At 43.6% G+C, this 20,473-nt stretch overlaps 1 protein-coding gene across 14 annotated transcripts in view; it reads left to right on the top strand.

Moving 5' to 3' along the window:
• Nucleotides 1-13,096, top strand: part of TJP2 (tight junction protein 2) — a 111,743-nt gene extending 98,647 nt beyond the window's left edge. For 7 of the 14 annotated variants that reach the window (XM_070495349.1, XM_070495348.1, XM_070495350.1 and 4 more), the window contains 10 exons: nt 451-638; nt 1,099-1,194; nt 2,186-2,265; nt 2,681-2,891; nt 5,375-5,475; nt 6,684-6,896; nt 8,109-8,219; nt 9,318-9,647; nt 10,986-11,071; nt 12,111-13,096. In XM_070495349.1, coding sequence (XP_070351450.1) covers nt 451-638; nt 1,099-1,194; nt 2,186-2,265; nt 2,681-2,891; nt 5,375-5,475; nt 6,684-6,896; nt 8,109-8,219; nt 9,318-9,647; nt 10,986-11,071; nt 12,111-12,276 — 1,582 coding nt within the window. In that variant the 3' untranslated portion in view covers nt 12,277-13,096. The remainder of the gene's footprint in view (nt 1-450; nt 639-1,098; nt 1,195-2,185; nt 2,266-2,680; nt 2,892-5,374; nt 5,476-6,683; nt 6,897-8,108; nt 8,220-9,317; nt 9,648-10,985; nt 11,072-12,110) is intronic. The other 7 variants (XM_070495352.1, XM_070495353.1, XM_044756548.2 and 4 more) reach the window with 2 other exon arrangements.
• The last annotated feature ends 7,377 nt before the right edge of the window (nt 13,097-20,473 follow it).

Genomic DNA, 20,473 nt, shown 5'->3' with positions numbered 1-20,473 from the left:
TCTGCTGCCTTGCACAGCATATGAGCAGGTGCCACTGGCCGTAGCACACCAGCACAGCTCTTAGAAACAGGCCGCCCTTGTCGAGTGCCCGGCCCTCATTGTCGACCCCAGTGAACGCTGGGTAGCTGACAGTGGGGAGAATAGGAAAGGTAATTGTACTTGAGCCGGTGTTTCAGGTGTGTGTACCATATACCAGCCTCCCAGAACGAGCCATGTGTAGCGTGTTTATTACTGAGCGACTTCGAGTGGATTTTACGTGCACGCATCTTTTCTTTCCCTCCACTGGGCAGAGAAGGTCCCCATGTTTCCCACCCTGTGAAACTTTTTCTTCATCAAGCCTCATTGTCTTTAATCCAGCTTCATGTCAATGTTACTGGATTTGGTTAATGACACGCACATTTGCACATCTTCTGGCTTTAGGGGTTTACTTCCTGTGGTTTCTTCTCTCAGAGCTGAACAAATGGCCAGCGTTCAGAATGCCCAGAGAGACAACGCTGGGGACAGGGCAGATTTCTGGAGAATGCGCGGCCAGAGATCTGGCGCGAAGAAAAACCTAAGGAAGAGTCGGGAAGACCTGACGGCTGCTGTGTCTGTTAGTACCAAGTTCCCGGCGTATGAGAGGGTTTTGCTGCGAGAAGGTGAGGAGGCCAAGTGGGGCCAGGAAATGATCCGGCCGGGGTCTGAGCCTGTTTCTCTTCATTTTCAGACTGTAATGGTCAAGTTCAAGCTTATCTATATCACTTAGGCCAAAGCCAGGTTATAGATTAGAAATCATATTTAAACAAGAGTTACAAGAAAGTGAGCCGTGCAGACTCCTATTGGAGACCTATTTCCTCAACCTCATTTATTCTTTTTAATACCACCATCCAAACGTCTATTACCCGAAGCGAAGTTTATGTTTAATGATGGCGAGGGGAGTAAGGGCATGTTCTACAGGAAAGAGCTGGGCTGAACTGGGCGTGGGGAATGCAGTTTCTTTCATTCAGTCATCTTATCGATAGCCCGTGAAATACTTGTGTTCTTGTCTCAACATCTGGGACATTGTATATACCCATTTACATAATACGTGTTTTCATGGCTTTTCTCATTTCGTTTCAGCTGGTTTCAAGAGACCCGTGGTCTTGTTTGGCCCCATAGCAGATATCGCGCTGGAAAAGCTGGCGAATGAGTTACCTGACCTGTTCCAAACTGCTAGTAAGTCTGTCAGGGATATTTTTTTCCTCCCCCAATTTTTATTTTAAAAAATATCTAACATTTAGCAGGAAAATTGAAAAAATAATGAACACCCACATACCCTTCACCTGGAGTCACCATCACTGGGTGTTACCATTTTGCCGTTGTACACCCCTCCCCGCCCCGTAGACACACATAGTTATACACTTTTTTAAATTTCTGGTGAACTGTTTGAAAAGTTAAGGTGCACATGTTGTAACACTATTTACCCTGTGAATCTCCTAAGAACAAAGATATTTTCCTCCTGCACAACCACACTGCCATTATCACAGCCAAGAAATTTGACACTGGTGCAATAGTATTATTTACTATATAGTCTGTTTTTCAAATTTCCTCAATTGTCCCAAGTATGTCCTTCACAGCTTTTCTTTTAATTCAGAATGCAGTCAAGGGTCATGCAGTATCTTTGATTTTTTTGTGGGTTTTTTTGAGTGAGGAAGATTGGCCCTGAGTTAATTTCCGTTGCCAATTTTCCTCTTTTTACTTGAGGAGGATTGTCCCAGAGCTAACACAGCTTCCTCTATTTTTTTGTACATGGGATGCTGCCACAGCATGGCTTGGTGAGTGGTGTGTAGGTTCACGTCCAGGATCCAAACCTGCAAACCCCAGGCCACTAAAGCAGACCACATGAACTTAACCACTACACCACTGGGCCACCCCTGCAGTACATTTGATTTTTATGTCTCTCTAGTCCCCTCCTTTTTTCTAAATTATTTTGTGGCATTGAAATTTTGAAAAGTCCAAGCCAGTTGTCTCATGGGTTGTTCCCTGTTGTACTGGCCTGTTTCCTTCTGATTGGGTTTCAGTTGAACGGTGGTGTGGGTCCTTTCCATTGCCTCTCCATAGGAGGCACATAATGTCCAGTGTCCCATCACTCCTAATGGTAGGCTGGAGAATTTGGTTGTCACTAATTTCTAAAAAATTTTTTAGCCAATTTTTTTTGCTTTTACAGAAACGGAACCAAAAGATGCAGGATCCGAGAAATCCAGCGGGGTGGTGCGGTTAAATACCGTGAGGCAAATTATTGAACAGGTGAGCAAATTCATCTGAAGCCCATGTTATCAGAAAGAATTGGGTCGTGATTTGCCACAGTCTATTTTAGAACAGAATCTGCATTTTCATAATCATTAAATGTTAATGATAAAAGATGACTATAAATGCAAACCGTGTCATTGTGTGGAAACCAGTCAATGTTCTATGGCAGTGATGTGTTGGTTTTTTTTCCAGAGTTCCCAGCATTATACCAAATAACCTGTTAATTCATTTTCTCAGAAGTTCTAACAGATTGGTAATATTAAAGTGGACATAATATAGAGGCAAACATTTTCTGCTTTTTTGATTTAAACTGACAAGTTTTATCTGATGCAGCCTTTATTATTAAGGCAAACTCATCGATGCTATACAACTTTATATGCTCGTTTACGTGACTTTTCCCCATTTCTAACAGGATAAGCACGCACTGCTGGACGTGACTCCTAGAGCTGTGGACCTGTTGAATTATACTCAGTGGTTCCCGATTGTCATCTTTTTCAACCCAGACTCTAGACAGGGGGTCAAAACCATGAGACAGAGGTTGAATCCAACGTCCAACAAAAGTTCCCGAAAGTTATATGATCAAGCCAACAAGCTTAAGAAAACTTGTGCACATCTTTTCACAGGTAAGTGAAATGTAAAATGTAGCCTCTTTGCTCAAAAATGAGAAATAGAGAATTGAAGAATGAAAGAAATAAGAAAACCATCTGAATAGAGAATAGTAATCTGAAATCCTATTGATGATTTCTTGAAAAGTAGCTAATCCTAAAAAATGAGTACATGAGACTCATGGCTTTTGTATATTTAGTTTTCAATGTTTGAAAATGATCATAAAGATCCATGACATGTAATAATTGGTCATTTTGATGAGGTTCAAATTTTTGTGGGGGCCTGCAAGGCTAGCGCATGACCTAGCACCCACATGTCTATGGATTGCATCATTGTTCTCTACTTATCATCCATGCGTACTAAATTACAAAGTGGTGGGGACTTGGTTTAATTATTAAAAAACCTAATGAGTAAAAGCTAACATGTTGTAAACTAAAGGTACGTGATTCCCAGTAAAGGAAAGGCAGCATCGTAGTTGCGTACCCGCCTGTCAAAAAGAGGTCACGTGGGGCCGGCCCAGTGGTGTAGTGGTTAAGTTCGAGTGCTTCGCTTTGGCGGCCTGGGGTTTGTCAGTTCAGATTCTGGCCTCAGACCTACACAACACTCATTAAGCCATGCTGAGGTGGCGTCCCATGTAGAAGAGGGAGAAGGAGCTACAACTAGGATATATAACTGTACTGGGGCCATGAGGAGAAAAAAAAGAGGGAGATTGGCAACAGATGCTAACTCAGGGCTAATCTTCCTCAACAACAAAAAAAAAGCTTACCTTAAAAAAGATCTACTCCTTAAAAAAAAAGATGATCAAGTGCATGAGTTAGATGTTGCCAACATAGTTGGATATTACCTTTATACGGGCTTAGGAAATTAGCTACTGTGAAGCTCCCCGCCCCCCTGCCCCACATGTTTGACTCAATGTGAATTCAATAAGAGGTTTTATGACTTTTTTTATTTTTTCAGGGGGCATGAACATATTTTCAACATTTCATAAATAGCCCTTTTAACGTTGGGTTTTCCTCATGATAAATACAGACTGTACTCATCTCAGACAAGTCCAACATAAAGCTCAAAAGGCAGCTTAATGTTCTGTGTACATTTAGTACAAATCACTCATTTTGTGTGTGGGGTGCACAGTCTCACTTCTGTAGTTCCCGAGAGCACAGTAATCTCTGCAAAGTACCATGATAAGGATACAACTCCAAGGAGTCGAGGGTAACTTCCTTTGAGTTGTCCCATGTCTCAGTTCATTCTAGTGTTATAAATAATTAATAACTGAGGAAACTGTAAGACCATTCAGGATTTTCCAAGGTCACTGTTAGAACTTTCTAAATGAAAGAAGGCTATGTGTTACTAGGGAGAAAAGTTGAAGCATAATTGCTTAGAAAATTTGCTTCCTGGTTCTTCTTGGCCATCTATGGAGAGGAGTAAGCAGACTTAGGATCGATGGAGCAGGGTGCCGGCAACTTCTAACCAACAAGCTCCAGCTTCTTTCAAGTGGTACACGTAATGTGATACACCAAATAAAAAGCCATGCCAATATAGTTTTTAAAAATCCTAATTTACCTCCAGTTTGACAATTTTAGGCCCAATTTTGCTTGTCTGGCTTATCCTCATTAAGTCCATAAATACATATTGCTGAAGAATGATTGCGTATCTTCACTTGGTTGGCATTTTATGTTGGTGCTGTAAATTCATGTTTTTAGAAGGCCATGGGCTCTTAAAGCAGACTTCCAAGTTTGCATCCAGGCTTCTCCACTGGCCTGGTATGAGGCCTTGGGCTACTTTCACTTCTGTGCCTCAGTTTCTCATCTGTAAAATGGGAATGATAGCAATACCCACCTTGCAAGGTTTGTTTAAGCATGGAATGAACTAATCCATGTAAGGTATTTGGAAAAGTGCTTTGTCAATCCATAGTAAGGGCTATTATGTAAGATATAGTTTGTTCTGAACAGAAAACATATATTCCACAAATACACACCTGTACAGTTCAGTTAATCTGTGTCTGTATTCTAAAATGTTTAAGCCTATCAAAACGATATACATTTAAATGTTACCTTTAGTATTTTATTGGAGATAATAGTCCATCGGTTGTATATTTTTCTTACTATATACATGTCTATGTAGTGATCTTTAGAATATGATTTTTTATATTTATTTTAGATGTGTTGTTTGCTCCTGAAAAAACATTCTTTAAAAACATTTTTTAAAGGTAACCTTTCTGATAAATAGACATTCTGAAAAGGAGCTAATCCATTTTTAGCTTTATAACATTTGTCTGTATTGTAAACTCCGACAGCTAGATGGGAAAGAGTTTTAATTACATTCAGCTAAAAGGGTTTAGAGTCCAAATATGTGCACACTTTCTCTTGAGTTTGCCAAAGCTCCCCCTTCCCAAAGTTTTAATTCAAATATGACAGAAATTCTTGTAAATTACGTCAAATAGCATTTGTACTAAACATTGCTCTGGAAATTGACATAGACCTTTGTGTTTACGTTTCTGTAGCTACAATCAACCTAAATTCAGCCAACGATGGCTGGTTTGGCAGCTTGAAGGACACAATTCAGCAGCAGCAGGGAGAAGCCGTGTGGGTCTCCGAAGGAAAGGTATGTGGCGTGATACTCTGCTCCGAGGTGAGAGTCGTGTCCTGAGTGTTTTCTCAAGAGGGTAGTGAATGTAGGGAACCCGTGCCCATTTCAAGTGATGCCCACATGTGCGTTCATCAAGTTTGAGATTTTATAAATTCTCTGGAAAAGTAATACCACGAAGCGCCTTTTAACAGAAGAGCAGAATGTGACATATGCAACCCTACATTCACTTCCCTTTCACTGTTAACGTAGTAACTAGTGTTGTATTCCAAGCACACTAATCAGAGCTTACAAGATCCTGTGCTGAGCTCCACTGCTTACTAAAGACGCAGGAACTCAGAGTGGAGGGGAGAGGTGAGGTTGAGGGGCGTGGAGAACATGGTAAAAATTAATAGGAGGAGGAAAAGCTAATGGAGTTGGAATCATCTGCTTAGAAAGAAGGTTGGCAGAGCACGTGTCCTGGATTTGAGTAGGTGATCAGAGGGCTTAGAAGCTCGTGGAGGCTCCCCCAGCTGGCCAGCTTCTCGTCGGTGGAGGTGGTTTCCACACAGCTCTGCTGCAGGGAGGAAGCAGAGAGGTCATAGGAGTCCTCTGGTTCTGGGCGCCTTCGGTGCTAGTGCAGGCCAGCTGAACTGAGGCAGTTTGTGCGACGTTAGAGGTACGATTTTGTTGCGGAAGGGACTCAATTATCAGTTAGGTTGTTGAGTCCTAGTCTTGCCCTTTGGGAACTGTGTGTTAGCGAAGGTGTCTAGCATCTCCTGAGCGCTTGCAGCCTGCTGAGGCTCTATGCTGGCCCCCATGCTGAGAGGAAGTTGAGTAAGGCGGAGCTGCTGCCCTCAGGATTGAGGAGCTGTGGATGAATGGAGAGGTGTGCAGCACGGGGCAGCGTGCGTTTATTATTAGGAGACAAGCACCAGCAGAAAAAGCTGGAAAGGAACCAGATTCTGGAGGAAAAGCCCAACAATCTGAGGAAGTGTGGCTCAGTAGCGGTGTGTGGATGCATGGTAGCAAGTATAGGCAGGGTGGAGGGTTCGTTATTTGAATCCCTGCACAAAAATTAACATAGTAATTTAAAGTGAAGTGATTTCAGCAAAATAAAGGTGATTTCCCTTTCTAGAACATGTCAACGTTTCAGTCACTTGGCTCTGCCCTTGGGAATTTTCTTGAGTCCCCATTCCCAGGAGCCATGTCAGACCCCACTGACCCTCCAAAACAAATTCCTCTAGATGGAAGGGATGGATGATGACCCCGAAGACCGCATGTCCTACTTAACCGCCATGGGCGCGGACTATCTGAGTTGCGACAGCCGCCTCATCAGTGACTTTGAAGACACCGACGGCGAAGGAGGCGCCTACACTGACAATGAGCTGGATGAGCCAGCTGAGGAGCCGCTGGTGTCTTCCATCACCCGCTCCTCGGAGCCGGTGCAGCACGAGGAGGTGAGGCGAGGCAGGCCACAGGCTGCAAGGCCACGGGCAGGAAAAGGCGGTTCTGGTGTTGCACTTGAATTCTTCCAGACAGCTGTTCACTCAGGGCGCCGTGGAAGGTATTCCTAAGGGCTAGAACAGATGACTTCTAGGGCATCTCTCATTCCCAGTCAAAGCCTGTCTGATTGTGGCTCTGCTCCATGGGAAAGCGGGGCAGGGACTAAGCGCTGGGAGAGGTTGAGTGGTCACTGCTCATCACACCGATGCCCTCAGGCAGGATGGAGAACCTGACCGGCCTTACGTGCTGGCTGTCCAAATTACACATGGAACAGTATTTTTAAACACAATATTGTTGTATTTACTTGTAACCTTTGATTAGGTCTCTCTCTGTACTCTTAGGTATCCTCGCTTTTTCTTCTCCAGCCTACCTTTAACCTTTCTAATCTTGCCAAAGCTCCTGAGTGTTTCCCCATCAGTTTCCTTGTCTCGTGTTTCAATTTTTAAATTGAGTTCATGATCAAATAGACATCTGATCACATGTACTATGCCTCCACTGGCCAGTGAACAGACAGCTTCTGTGATCCTGGAAATCACCTGGACAGGCACTCAGTTAGGACCCGAGCAGTTGTTGGTTGCAGCTCTGAGAACACTGGGATGATGATCTTTGTAGACGAGATTATCCGTGTATTTGGATAATTATTCCTGTGGATTTCCCTTTAGCAAGTTAGCTCCTTCCAGTGAACGATTGTATTCTTTCTGAAATAGAAGCAGCAAAAAATAAGTTGAAAGGAGCATAAAACCCACCATGACAAAAAAATTAATATATACTGCTGGACAAGTTGTAAAGAATAACTTAACTCCTGAATGTCTACAGGTATAGAGGAGCTAATGCTTACAAATGCTAAGCTGTAAGTGACAAAAGGGATTTTAGACTTTAGGAGGACTTTTTTTGTCCTTTAAAGGAAGAGAGAACTGCCATCAAAGCAGTTACTTTCAAAAAAATGTGTCCTAAGCATTTGCCAACGGGAATATGCCTGGGATCTGCCCTTTCAGTAAAGAAGCGCTGAGTGAATCTCAACTTAATGCAAGGTACCAACTGTTATACAGGTTACGAACCTCAACTTCTGAACTTAGGCAAGTTCACAGAACTCCAGCAAAGCAGGCGAGTGCTCTCTCCTCTCTGCTGGGATGTTTTTGTTGCGAATGAACCTTTGTGTCTTGTAGAGCATAAGGAAACCCAGCCCAGAGCCGCGAGCTCACTTGAGGAGGGCGGCTAGCAGAGATCAACTTAGGGACAATAGCCCGCCCCCGGCCTTCAAGCCAGAGCCGCCCAAGGTACGTGGCTGGGAAGCCCAGGACGGGAAGGAAGAGGAAGCGGACGCCCTATGTTCTCTCTTAGAGCCTGTCACTCAAAGTGAACCCCCAAATTAGGGACGGGCGAAAAGATAGGAGGGAAAGGCAATTTTAGAAGAGCATCCAATTTTTGAACCATTAGTGTTTATTTTGTTTTATTTATTTATTTATGTAGAAAGAATAAAAGTTTGGCAATTACTGCATGCCCAGAATCACCAGTCTCAGAATCTGTTTCTCTCTTTCTGTCCAATTAAAGTTTTCTGGCCACAATTTGATTTAAATGTACCAGAAAATATTTCCTGGTGATTTGCTCAAGAAAACAATCACTACCATTGTTTACAGTGCCTCTCATTACAAGGCCTGCTTAATTTACTTTTTAAATAAATGTTCAGAACAGAATCAATATAAGGACACATGGGCATATATCATATGATTCCTTACTCCCTCTGAATCAAAGCTGTGACCACAGGCTTTTCCTTATAACCCAATCCAATTTCTCTTTTTAACTCAATACTTTGGATGAGAAGAAAGTAGTAATTGATTGTGTGAGCTGTCAGAAGTAATTGGTGACCTCATAAAAGGTATCAGTGAAAATTTACAGCAGGCCTAGGATCGAAGGATGAAGGAAAAGTGACTATTAGCAGGATAGGCTGCCTTCCCCGCTCTGCACCCCAGACTCATGCATGGCTGGACATGGGCGTCACCTCAGGCCAAGGTGTGCACCTCAGTGAGGTGTGAACTCAGGAGCTCAGGTCCGACCCTACAGCCTGACTTGTTCGGAGGTCCTTTCCAACATTGTGATCTTCTCTAGTACAGATGAAGTCTAACCGACCTTGAGTACTGGCAGGCCTCCCAGCACTTCCCCACACCCTCCCGGGTTCCTAGAGCTCTTAATACCCTTCTGTAGGAAGTGAGGTGGGACTCAGGATGCCCGACCAGTGGCTCTTGGATTACTTGTCAGAATGGTATTCGTTGACCGCCTTTGGAAACTGATCAGGAAATGGAGTGTATTAAATCACTAATATAGATTTGAAAATAAACCGAAAGCCCAAAGTAAAAATGCGTCATTGCTGTCTGCAGGCCAAAACCCAAAACAGGGAAGAATTCTTTGACTTCTCCAGATCCTACGAATACAACTCAAACCCCTCAGCCGTGACTGGTAATGAAGTTCCCGGGGCATCTCCCAAGGGTGGTCCTCCTCCGGTTGCTGCGAAACCTGCCCTTGGCCGGTCTATCCTGAAGCCCACCACTCCCGTCCCTCCGCCCGAGAGTGAGGAGGTGGGAGAGGCCGGGGAGGGGCAAGACAGCGCGCCCAAGTCCGTCCTGGGCAAAGTGAAAATATTTGAGAAGATGGATCACAAGGCAAGGTTACAGAGAATGCAAGAGCTCCAGGAAGCACAGAACGCAAGGGTAATTGTTTTGAAACCACTAGATTATGTTAGTGTGTCAACAATAAGAATTTTAAAGTTTCGTTTCAGTATAGTGATTCGCAGTCCTTTTTCCAATGCCACAGACATGAAAGGGATGTTCACATGCACAGGACCAAAGGCACATCTGTGTGTGTGTCATGTCCAGGTCGTCAACTCTCAGTACATCTCAGTGCCAACGAGATAGGTGAATAAGATTCTGCTCTTCATACTTAGAACTTTATATCAGGTTCTGGAATGGGGAAGTGTGATAAGAGAATCAGTGCCTCTCAGAAGTTATTTTTCATTAAAACATTTGTTGGGGCTGGCCCCGTGGCCGAGTGCTTATTAAGTTCACGGGCTCCACTTTTGGGGCCAGGGTTCGCTGGTTCAGTTCCTGGGCGCAGACATGGCACTGCTCATCAAGCCATGCTGAGGCAGCAACCCACAGAGAAGAACCATAATAATTTACAACTAGGATACACAGCTATGTACTGGGGCTTTGGGGAGCAAAACACAAAACAAAGCATTTTTATATTTGTTTGGGACTTTGAGTTTATTTTGCTCCCAAGTTTGCCACAGAAATCAAAGCAAACCTTGGGTGCTAAAGTTGAAAGGCCCATAGATTGTACTTTTTGATACTGTTTGAATTTTTGTACCATGTGCACATATAACCTTTCAAAAGTCAAAGAAGAATGTAAAAGGTCCATGGAGCATATTCTGCCCAATAGGTATGAGTGTTTTCTTTATTCAGGTCTGTCACATTTTTGTGTGTGTGTGTGTGTGGTAAAATAATAGGTAACATAAAATTTACTATTTGAACCCTTTTTTAAGTGTTCAGTGGCATTAAGTACATTCACATTCTTGTGCAACCAGCTCCACCATCCACCTCCAGAACTTGGTCATCCTCCCCCACTGAAACTCGGTATCTCTTAAACAGTTGTCCCCATTACTCATCTCCCAGCCCCTGGCAACCCCCATTCCACTTTCTGTCTCTATGAATTTGACTGCTTAGGAACTGCATATAAATGGAATCGTGCAGTTTGTCCTTTTGTGACTGGCTTTTTTCACTTAGCATAACATCCTCAGGGTTCATCCATGTTGTAGCATGTGGCAGAATTTCATTGCTTTTAAAGATTTTTTTTCTATTTGACATGTACCACTAGGCATCGCACACAACCATGGAAACTAGAGAGCTGTGTCTACGATTCCTCTTCTTCTTGAAGTGGACTGGAAAAGAAATAGGATGTGGGGAAAGAGTGGGACCAGCAGAAGGCCAGCGAGCCGACTGTCCAATGATGCATTCTTTCCCTCTTGTTCTTTTTTCCCTTCATCACCACAGATTGAAATTGCTCAGAAGCATCCTGATATCTATGCAGTTCCCATCAAGACACACAAACCAGACCCTGGCCCGCCCCAGTACACAAGGTAAGGGCTGCTCGGCAGAAAGCAGTCTGAAAAGGGGCCTGCCTAGGAATTGGACTCCTAAGAAAGAATTTTCTTCACCTACATTTCAGAGCCACAAGAAGATTTTTTTTCCTGGTCAACTGTTTACCTTACTTATTTAGTCAATTTTAGTTGTAAAGATTATAGAGTCAAAAATTCACGGTAATGTTGCTTGTGTGCTAAAAACTCGGAGGAAGCATCATCAGTGTTTCAAGTCAGTCCCCTTTGACACCTTGGAGCGCAGTTCTATTAAATTGTAGTAGGATAGCACATGAGCTGAATTCCTGGGATCTGGACCTGTTTGTCGCTGATGTCTGTCTCTTAGCCAAGCTCCTTAATCCCTTTGCGTCACCTTGCAAGGTCAGGCCATTTGGGTCGAACTGTGGCCTGAGGGGAAGGTGACAATCAGTTGACTGGTCTAAGCAAGATGCTTTATATTTAAAGTGCTCCCTAAGCACCAGGAATTATCACAGCGTCTTCCTGTTGAGGTTTACACCGGATCGTTTCCTGCTTCTGAGAATAGAAAAAAATAAATCGCATTTTCTTGCAGCCACTCTGACTGGAAGCTAGAGTCTAGTTTTACAGCATTAGAAAACTCGAGGCAAATTTCTTCTTTACCAGACAGTGGCACAGCCAACCAGGTCTCCCCTGGCAACAAAGGGGGTTTGGTATAATTGACAGAAACTGGCAGAGAGCTCACTCTACTGGGTGAGGCTGTACTTGGGCCTTAGGGATGAGGAGGGCCCCCCAACCCCCCCAGTCCAGCTGGGGAATTCCTAGGTCAGGGAGCATGGCTGGCTTCCTCACTCACTTCCTCCCTCCTTAACCTACTACCCTCATCCCTGTGTGAACCTGGAGCGGGGCCGAGTGCCCCTGGTTTGTCAGCATGGAGGGTGGCTCAGTAAGCCATCTGTCTTGGGCAGTTGCCTGCTGTGTGCATCACCACACCCCCACGGGCAGCTGGAGCAGTTGGAGGCCCTTGGTGAGCTTTGGGATGCATTTAACCCTCTCACTTTGTTAGTTCCAGAACCCCCGAGCCACAGAAAGTTCCTTCCAGACTCTATCAGGATCCCGGAGGAAGTTATGAAAGTGACGCCGAGGAGGAAGAATACCGCCAACAGCTGTCAGAACAGTCAAAGCGCGGGTACTACGGCCAGCCTTCCCGATACCGGGACACGGAATTATAGATGCCCGGGAGCGGACTCCTGTGCCCCGCTGCCGCCGCCTCAGAGAACACTCCCACTGAGCCGTGGGATCGTGCTTTCCGGTTAAAATGCACTGTGGAGATGCAGAGGGACCTGAGCCCCCATTCCTTCACGGGAGCCCAGGGGACAGCCAGCCCACGTCAAGAACTGAAGGCTGTTTGGGGGACTGGGTCTGGGGAGTTGATGGCTTTTTACTCAGAATTAAGAGAAACACTACAGTCTGATACTGTTACCTGCTTCAGTGGACCAAAATCTGTATTAATTCTGTTTGCCTATTTTTAACATGTATATTAAGACGTGATAACTATTTTTCCTTATTAATAGCTGCCTTCAAGGACTGTTTCAGTGTGAGACAGAAGGTGAAAAAAGGAATAAAAATACTGTCAGACTCAAATTCAAAGAAGTATTTTATTACAACTCTAAGTGCCTTTTGATGAGAAGTGTATTAAATTTTCTTCTTTGAAGCTTTATGCAAAGCCATAATGAACTAAAACATTTTGACTAAATTTTTATACCAGTTTAATAGCTATGGTTTTCTGTGCACTGTGTCATCTTTTCAAAGCATTGCTTTTGTAATATTTTCCACAAATTCTGACTATATACATAATAGCTAAACTTGGTAGTTTGGCTACCAGTGCTAAATATTAGCTTGAAGACCAAGAAGTTGGTATAGAAATTTTTTGTTTAAAACCCTGTGCCCCACAAAAGCAGAGACTCAAGAAAAACACATTTTATTTCCAGAAGTGTGTGTATTGACTTCAGTTTTATAATTTAATAAAGAGGAGGACATTGCAATCAATAATTTGCCCTGTGGTGGATTTCTACACTACTTGCTATTTTTAAAGGCAACTTTTATTTCAATTACTGATCATAAAAGTGAGAATGGGCTCATTGCTGAATATTGGAAAATGGAGACATATATGAAAAAGAAATTAAAAATTACCCATAATCCCACACCTCAGATAATTTTGGTACACTTCCTCCAATATGTATTTATGGAGGTCTGTGTGTTATGCTTGGGGATATACTGTGTCTGCACTTCTGTTTTTTACTTTTTCTAATTAACATTCTATCATGAGTATTTCTCTCAGGTAGTTAAAACTCGTGCACACATCATTGCTAACAACTGCAGAATAATTTATCCCATGACTGCTTGATAAGCAGACAGTTCTGTTACTGTTGGCTATTTGGGTTTCCAGTATTTTGTCTATTTTACATGAAATGTACCTCTTCGTATATAATCCATTTTTGTATATCAATGATCTGTATTTCAATCCTTTTCTGCAGGTAGATTCTCAGAGGTGAAATTACTGCGTACAAGCATAGGAACATTTTTTTTCCCCCCGAGGAAGATTAGCCCTGAGCTAACTACTGCCAGTCCTCCTCTTTTTGCTGAGGAAGCCTGGCCCTGAGCTAACATCGTGCCCATCTTCCTCTACTTTATATGTGGGATGCCTACCACAGCATGGCGTGCCAAGCGGTACCATGTCCACACCCGGGATCCGAACTGGTGAACCCCGGGCCGCTGAGAAGCCGAATGTGTGAACTTAACCGCTGTGCCACCAGGCTGGCCCCTAGGAACATTTTTAAGGCTCTTGATGTTCATTGCCAAATTGCTTCCTAGGAAAGTTGCACCATTTATACTCCCACCATCACTCTTTAAGGGCTAAAATGTGTTTAGAATTTAAACAAGACAGCCTAGGCGTTTAGGCTTGTATAAATCAAAAGTACACTGAATTTAGGAAAGGAGGAGGAAAAGAGTCTTGGTTCCATGAAAGGTCTTTATAATATGAGTTGACACAAAGGCGTTAAGCTTATGTTTTAGTCGAGTTAAAAGTTCATCTCACTCGTAACTGAGTTATATTAGAAATAGGTCCTTGGTTGTGTCTCTGTCACTCGGTGCTGTCACTCATAAACCATTTAGTGTTGTAGTACCTTGAATTTCTGAGCAGTCCTCAAGGCACTGACTCAAATATGTATATTCTGTAAATAAAGGCCACCTTTCGTGAATAGAAGAAAAAATACGATGTTTAAGTGTATGATGATTTAGTTTCCTTGTGTCCTTTAAACACAGGAATGAGCACTTCGCCAAGCCAGGGAGGGGAGGCGGGGAGGAGCTCAGCAGGAGCTGGCCGGCATCAGCTCCAGCACCGTGATGTCCCAAGTGGTGCAGGCAGGCAGGGCCTCCATTCCGCGTGGTGCCCCCCCCCCACCCCTTTGTTATTCCTATTCTGCTTTGTTCTGGGGAGGATTTAAGGCTGCCTACAATATTCAGGGAGTATCATTAAGAAAAAGTAGGTGCTAGGCAAATAGGGAAAGCGGGACAAAGCCGTCAGAATAAGAAAGATAATGTCGTGAGTGAGGGTAGTGTTGTCTACACATGCTGTCCGGGCTGCTCCACGGTGCAGCGGCTGGGGTGGGGCACGAGGTGTGACTGCTGTGTGATTTGATTCTGTATGTCCCTAAGGGAGGATGTCGTTCCGGAGTTCTCTCCCCTCCTCCATTCTCTCTCTTCTCCTGTGGGGTCTCACGTTGCATCCGGCAGTCAGGACCGCTTCCTTGCCAGGATGGTTTTGGAGGTCCATTCCTTACTGTGCCCCCTCGTGTGAGGCGATAGACAATTCAAGGGCCCTTCAGTCAAAGTTCTGGAGACAGCACCCAAGCTGCAGTGTGGACGCCTGGCTCTGCAGTCTGGCCTCATCCGGAGATCAATTCCAGACCATCTCGAGCCAATGCCTCCCCAATGGCAGTGTGACATGCCTGATGCCCCAAGGTCAACGTGTTGTCCGTCTTCCTGGAAAATCTATTTTACTCAAAGATTGGGGGAGGGGCGTTTTGCATTACAACGTAGGGTGGATCACGCAGCAGAATGCAAACATCACACGAGTTTGTAGCATAAAAACATGGGACTGACTGGAAGTTGTGCGACTTCCGGCGTCCGCGTAGCCGGCCCGCCTCCTAAGCAGCCTCGTTACCCGCTGCCGCAGGGAGAGCGGCCACCTCCCCGCCATCCCTAAGCGTCTGTCAACCACGGTTTTTTTCGGTGAATGAACAGCAGTAATGGGTGGGGGGGGGGAAGGGCGGGTCTTAACTGGCGCAGCAGACGCCGAGACCAGGCTTTGAGTGTTGGTAGTTAGGTTGGGAAGGACAGGGAAACTGCGCAGTGGGAGACCAGAGCCTAATCCCACCACGGGATGCTGGTGGACCGCGTAAACACGGGCCGCCGCGTGTCCCCCCACCGGGAGGTGGAAGAGCAGGGCTAGTCGCCAACCGCTTCAGACTCAGGGCTGCTCTGTGCAGGCGTGCGGGTTGGTCGGGGGAGAGGGTGTCCTTGTCCCCCGCCACCTCAAGCAAAGAGATGCAGACATTGGCCCTTGAAAGGCCGGAGCGCCCAGGGAGCGAGGCCTGAGGGCGGAGGAGCGCTGACCGCGCGGGTGGATCAGGGTGGTGACTGGCCTGTGACTCTGCCGAGGCCTCCAGGGTGACAGGTGTTTTCTGTACAGTGTCTTAGGGTGGGCTGGGAGAGACACGGAACTAGAGAATTATTCCTAGGGAGTGGAGAGGGTGAAGCCTGCACACCTGCAGTCTTGAGGGTTCTCCAGGGAAACAGAACCAAGGGGATGTGTGTACGGAAAGGGATTTACCTTAAGGAATTGCCTCTCACACCATATGAAGGCTTGTAAATCCAAAATCCAAAATCTGCGGGGTAGATGGCAGGCTGGAGACTCGGGGAAGATGGCAGTCTGACGGCCAAGGGGGTGGGCTGGCAGAATTCCTGCTCGCTTGGGGAGGTGAGTCTTTGTTCTCTATTCAGGCCTTTCACTGGTTGGATGAGGCCCACCCCCGTTATGAAGGGCCATCTGCTTTACTCAGAATCCACTGGTTTAAACGTTAATCTCATCCCCCAAACACCCTCACAGAAACATCCAGGATAACTTTGACCAAATAATCTGGGCTCTGTGTGTCTCCCGCCCCCAAGGTGACACATAAAATTAACCATCACAATACCCCGTCCTTTTTACTTTGTAGGCCACCTGTGCAGCTGTACTTCTTGTCCAGTTTAAAGCATGAATGAATGAATGAACAAGTGAACTAGAAGAAGGGAGAATTACATATATTTACATATATGTATAGATTTTATATGATAGATATAGTTCGCCTAGGCATACTTATAAATATATTGTTTTAAATAAAGAAGAATAAATTTAATTTTAATGAGTAGAAAAGTCTTCAAAATTAAGCAAAAACAAAAGTGAGTAAAAGAGATACAAATAATAGAGAAATCCCAATAAAAATAAAATATTTGACATTTAAAAATATTACTGAGTGAAATAAATTAGATTTAAAATAAAAGGCTGACTGACAATTAAAATATATATGTGTGTACACATATAGAGAGATAAAACTTATTGCCATCCTGCCTTTTATTTTAAACCTCATCTATATATACATAGATATAAATTTGGCACAATCTACATTCCCAGCCTAGTGACTGCAATGGCAATATTAGTATTTTGGCATTTATTTTGTGCAATAAAAAGTGAGATGTAGGAAGCAACCTAGGTGCCCATCAGGGACGAATGGATAAAGGAGATGTGGTATATATTCTCAATGGAATACATACTCAGCCATAAGAAACGATGAAACCTGGCCATTTGTGACAACATGGATGGACCCTGAGGGTATTATGCTGAGTGAAATAAGTCAGAGGGAGAAAGTCAAATACCAGATGATCTCACTCATAAGTAGAAGATAAAAACAATGACAAACACACACATAAAGACAGAGATTGGATTGGTGGTTACCATAGGGGAAGGGGGGAGGGAGGAGGGCAAAAGGCGTGATCAAGCACATATGTGTGGTGATGGCTTGTAATTAGTCTTTGGCCGGTGAACATGATGTAATCTACACAGAATTCAAAATATATTGCAATGTACACCTGAAATTTATTTAATATCACCAACCAATGTTACCACACGCACACACACACAAAAGTGAGATGTGGTTTCATTGCTACTGACTGCACTGTCCTCAGATGCTGTTCCACCTCGGGGCCAGAGTCCAGGTCCCTCTGCCTTTCTGAGTTTGAGTCTGTCCAGGAAGGACGATTGGGAAGAAGATCCTGAATGATATAAATCATCCCTGGAGAGATAGGTTGAGTTTACGAGAGTAGATCTGTCTCTGAGGATAAGAGGAGAGAAGAGTAGAGAGAATGAAGGCCTGGAAAAAAGGAGGAGGAGCGGCTGACGCTGGGCAGAAACTCCCCAAACCCCCTCTGTCCCTCGTCCTTCCCTAATTCCACACCAAATGCTGTTTCTTTTCTCTTCGCCCCCCTGCCATTCTAAAATTCCTCCATTAGGGACTACAGGAAGTATAGAAGACCCAAAGGATGTGTGGGAAACATCCATGATGAATACGCATAAACCTCATTAGAAGCCCAGGAAATAGGAACCACAGCAAGATACTTGGGAAGGGTTTGAAACTGGGGAGGGACGGGTTCTGAATCTTTCCAAACAAATGCACCTTTGAGTCAAAATGTAAACGACTCAAATTTCAGGTATTTTAAAATATCAAAATGTTTTACGCCAATAAATACACTGGCATTTTATTACTTAAAAATAGAATGGTAGGCCAAAATTTAAAGTCACTATTCCAGTCCCTACCCAAATCAAATGTTAGTGCCTTCCTGAGCTGGTTCCCTTGTTATCCCCGTCCTGAGATTTTGAACTCAGATTCTGGAATCAAAGCAATTTTATGTTCAAACCCCAGTTTTGTGAGTTCTTAGCTTAGAACCTTGGGCAGGTTACTCAACCGTTTTAAGCCTCAGTTTTTTTTCATTTATAAAATAGGGATAGAAAGCTATAACACTATGTCATAGTTTTTTTTTGTGGCACTTTAATCGGATGGTATGCATAAAATATTTGTAATAGTAGCTGGTACAAAATAAATACTCAATAAAAGTAGCTAGTATTATTATCACTATCAATGGTTTCACCATACCGATTTAGAAACCTGAGTGGTGTCTTTGATTTTCTTACTCTTCTTCCAAGTGATGACCTACTTTATTCTACTTAAGAACTATTTTTAATTTGTCCCTCTGTCCCTTTTCCCACAGCCGCTATCCTAGTTCGGATGGTTGTAAACTCTCTAATCCTCCATCCAGCTGGCAGGCAGAATCATCTTTCTAGCATAGATCTGAGACTGTTTCCCTTCTGCTGAAAAAACTGGGATGACTTCCCCTTGCCGAGAACAAAGTTTAATTCTTTTTTCTTAAGTGAGATATAATTGACGTATAATATTGTGTAAGTTTAAGATATACAACGTGTTGATTTGATACATTTATATATTGCAATATGATCCCCCCCTTGGTGTTAGCTAACACTTCTATCATGTTACGTAATTATCATCTAGTCTCTTAGCAACAAACTTTAATTCTTTATCACGGCATTCAAGGTTTTCTACTATCTGCCCCTGTGGTAGATTGCATCATTGGCTCCAATTCTTCACCCCTCTTTGTGTCTGTGTTCTTTGCCATGTGACTTTACAGTGCCTTCCACTAAAGAGGCAGAATCTATTTCCCCTTGGCTTTGGATTGACCACGCATCTTGCTCTCTTGCACTTCTGCCGTCCCAGGAGAGGAAACTCCTCAGGCGACCTGGTGTTCCGGGAGCAGGGTGAGAGATGGAGCAGAAACACTCCAGCTGAGTCCCGCCTGCATCAGCCAACCTGCGGATGTATGAGAAATAATGAACAGGTGTTGTTTTAAGCCACTGAGTTCTGGGGTAGTTTGTTAAGCAACAATAGACCCCCAAATCCTTTTTCGGGTAACTTTCTCCTACAAAACCCATGTATGTTCCAATTTCATAGGAGAACTTGTCCCCAATACATTTCTTGAATTCTCTCTGTTTCTCTCTGCTGGGAATACCCTTCCCTTTTTTCACCATCTTTCAAAACCCTAGTCATCCTTCTAGGTCGAGCTAATATGTCACATTCTCTGTCAAGCCTTCTCTGATGCTGCAATCAGATTTAACACTGATTCCTTCCATAACCTTCCACAGCCCTCCATCTGTATCCTCTGGTATTTTAGTTATCCATGTACAGATCTGCTCCCCACTAAGTTCCCTTAAAGGGAGTGTGTGTGTGTGTGTGTGTGTGTGTGACCGTTATTCATATTTGTCTCCTCTTCAGTGCCCTGCATACATTCTAGAAGTGTTTGTTGGAAAAATGGAATGAAGGAATGAAGGGAGAAATAAATTGAAATGCAGTGTCTGTCTTTTATCACAAAGGCAGGTCAATGAGGGACCATCTCATGGCCGAGTGGTTGAGTTCGTGTGCTCCACTTCGGTGGCCCAGGGTTTTTGCCGGTTTGGATCCTGGGCACCGACATGGCACTGCTCATGAGGCCACGCTGAGGTGGCATCCCATAGCAGAGCCAGAAGGACCTACAACTAGAATATACAACTATGCTCGGGGGTGCTTTGGGGAGAAGAAGAAGAAGAAAAAAAAAGATTGGCAACAGATGTTAGCTTAGGTGCCAATCTTAAAAAAAAAGCAGGTCGATGACATAATGATTTTCTGACAATGTGCCCGGTTTAAACTTCAATGCTGATGTCACTGATCTAAACTGGAGAACATTAGTAAAACAAATTGAGAAAAACTGCTAAGAATTCAGTTTGGTTAATATTAAAGTATAATTTTGAAAAGGATAAAATTGTGATTCTCATGCAAATATAAAATGAACACATGTCAAAGATTTTATTTATTTAATGAGGGAACCAGTAAGATGTTAATACCGGTTTACACAGCTTTTGAGGAACTAGGTATATTTAAGCAATTAAGGAATATTAGAATAAGCATTCTGAGTTAAGTACAAAGTTGGTTAACATTCTACAGAATAGTAAATGATGACCTTTGTAGATATCTTATTCACCAGACAGTAATTATTTGCATCTCTACCAGACAAAAATCTATACTTTAAGATGTAATTTTATGAAGTCTGGGAACTTTGGTCAATGGTTTTAGCATGAATGAGTCATCATGTGAATTATTAAGCTTAATAAGGCACACAAACTATTTTAGATCAGTAAAAAGATTAATTCTCTAAATTTGCATTATAACGGAATTTTGGCAAGCTAAGTCAATTAAAAATATGTGTTGAGTGTCTGTGTGCAGACAAGCA

The sequence above is a fragment of the Equus asinus genome, chromosome 23 (genome assembly GCF_041296235.1).
Source record: "Equus asinus isolate D_3611 breed Donkey chromosome 23, EquAss-T2T_v2, whole genome shotgun sequence".
In the NCBI taxonomy this organism is placed as follows: Eukaryota; Metazoa; Chordata; class Mammalia; order Perissodactyla; family Equidae; genus Equus; species Equus asinus.
Note: the sequence above shows the minus strand (reverse complement) of the source record. Positions and strands in the feature narration are given on the sequence as shown.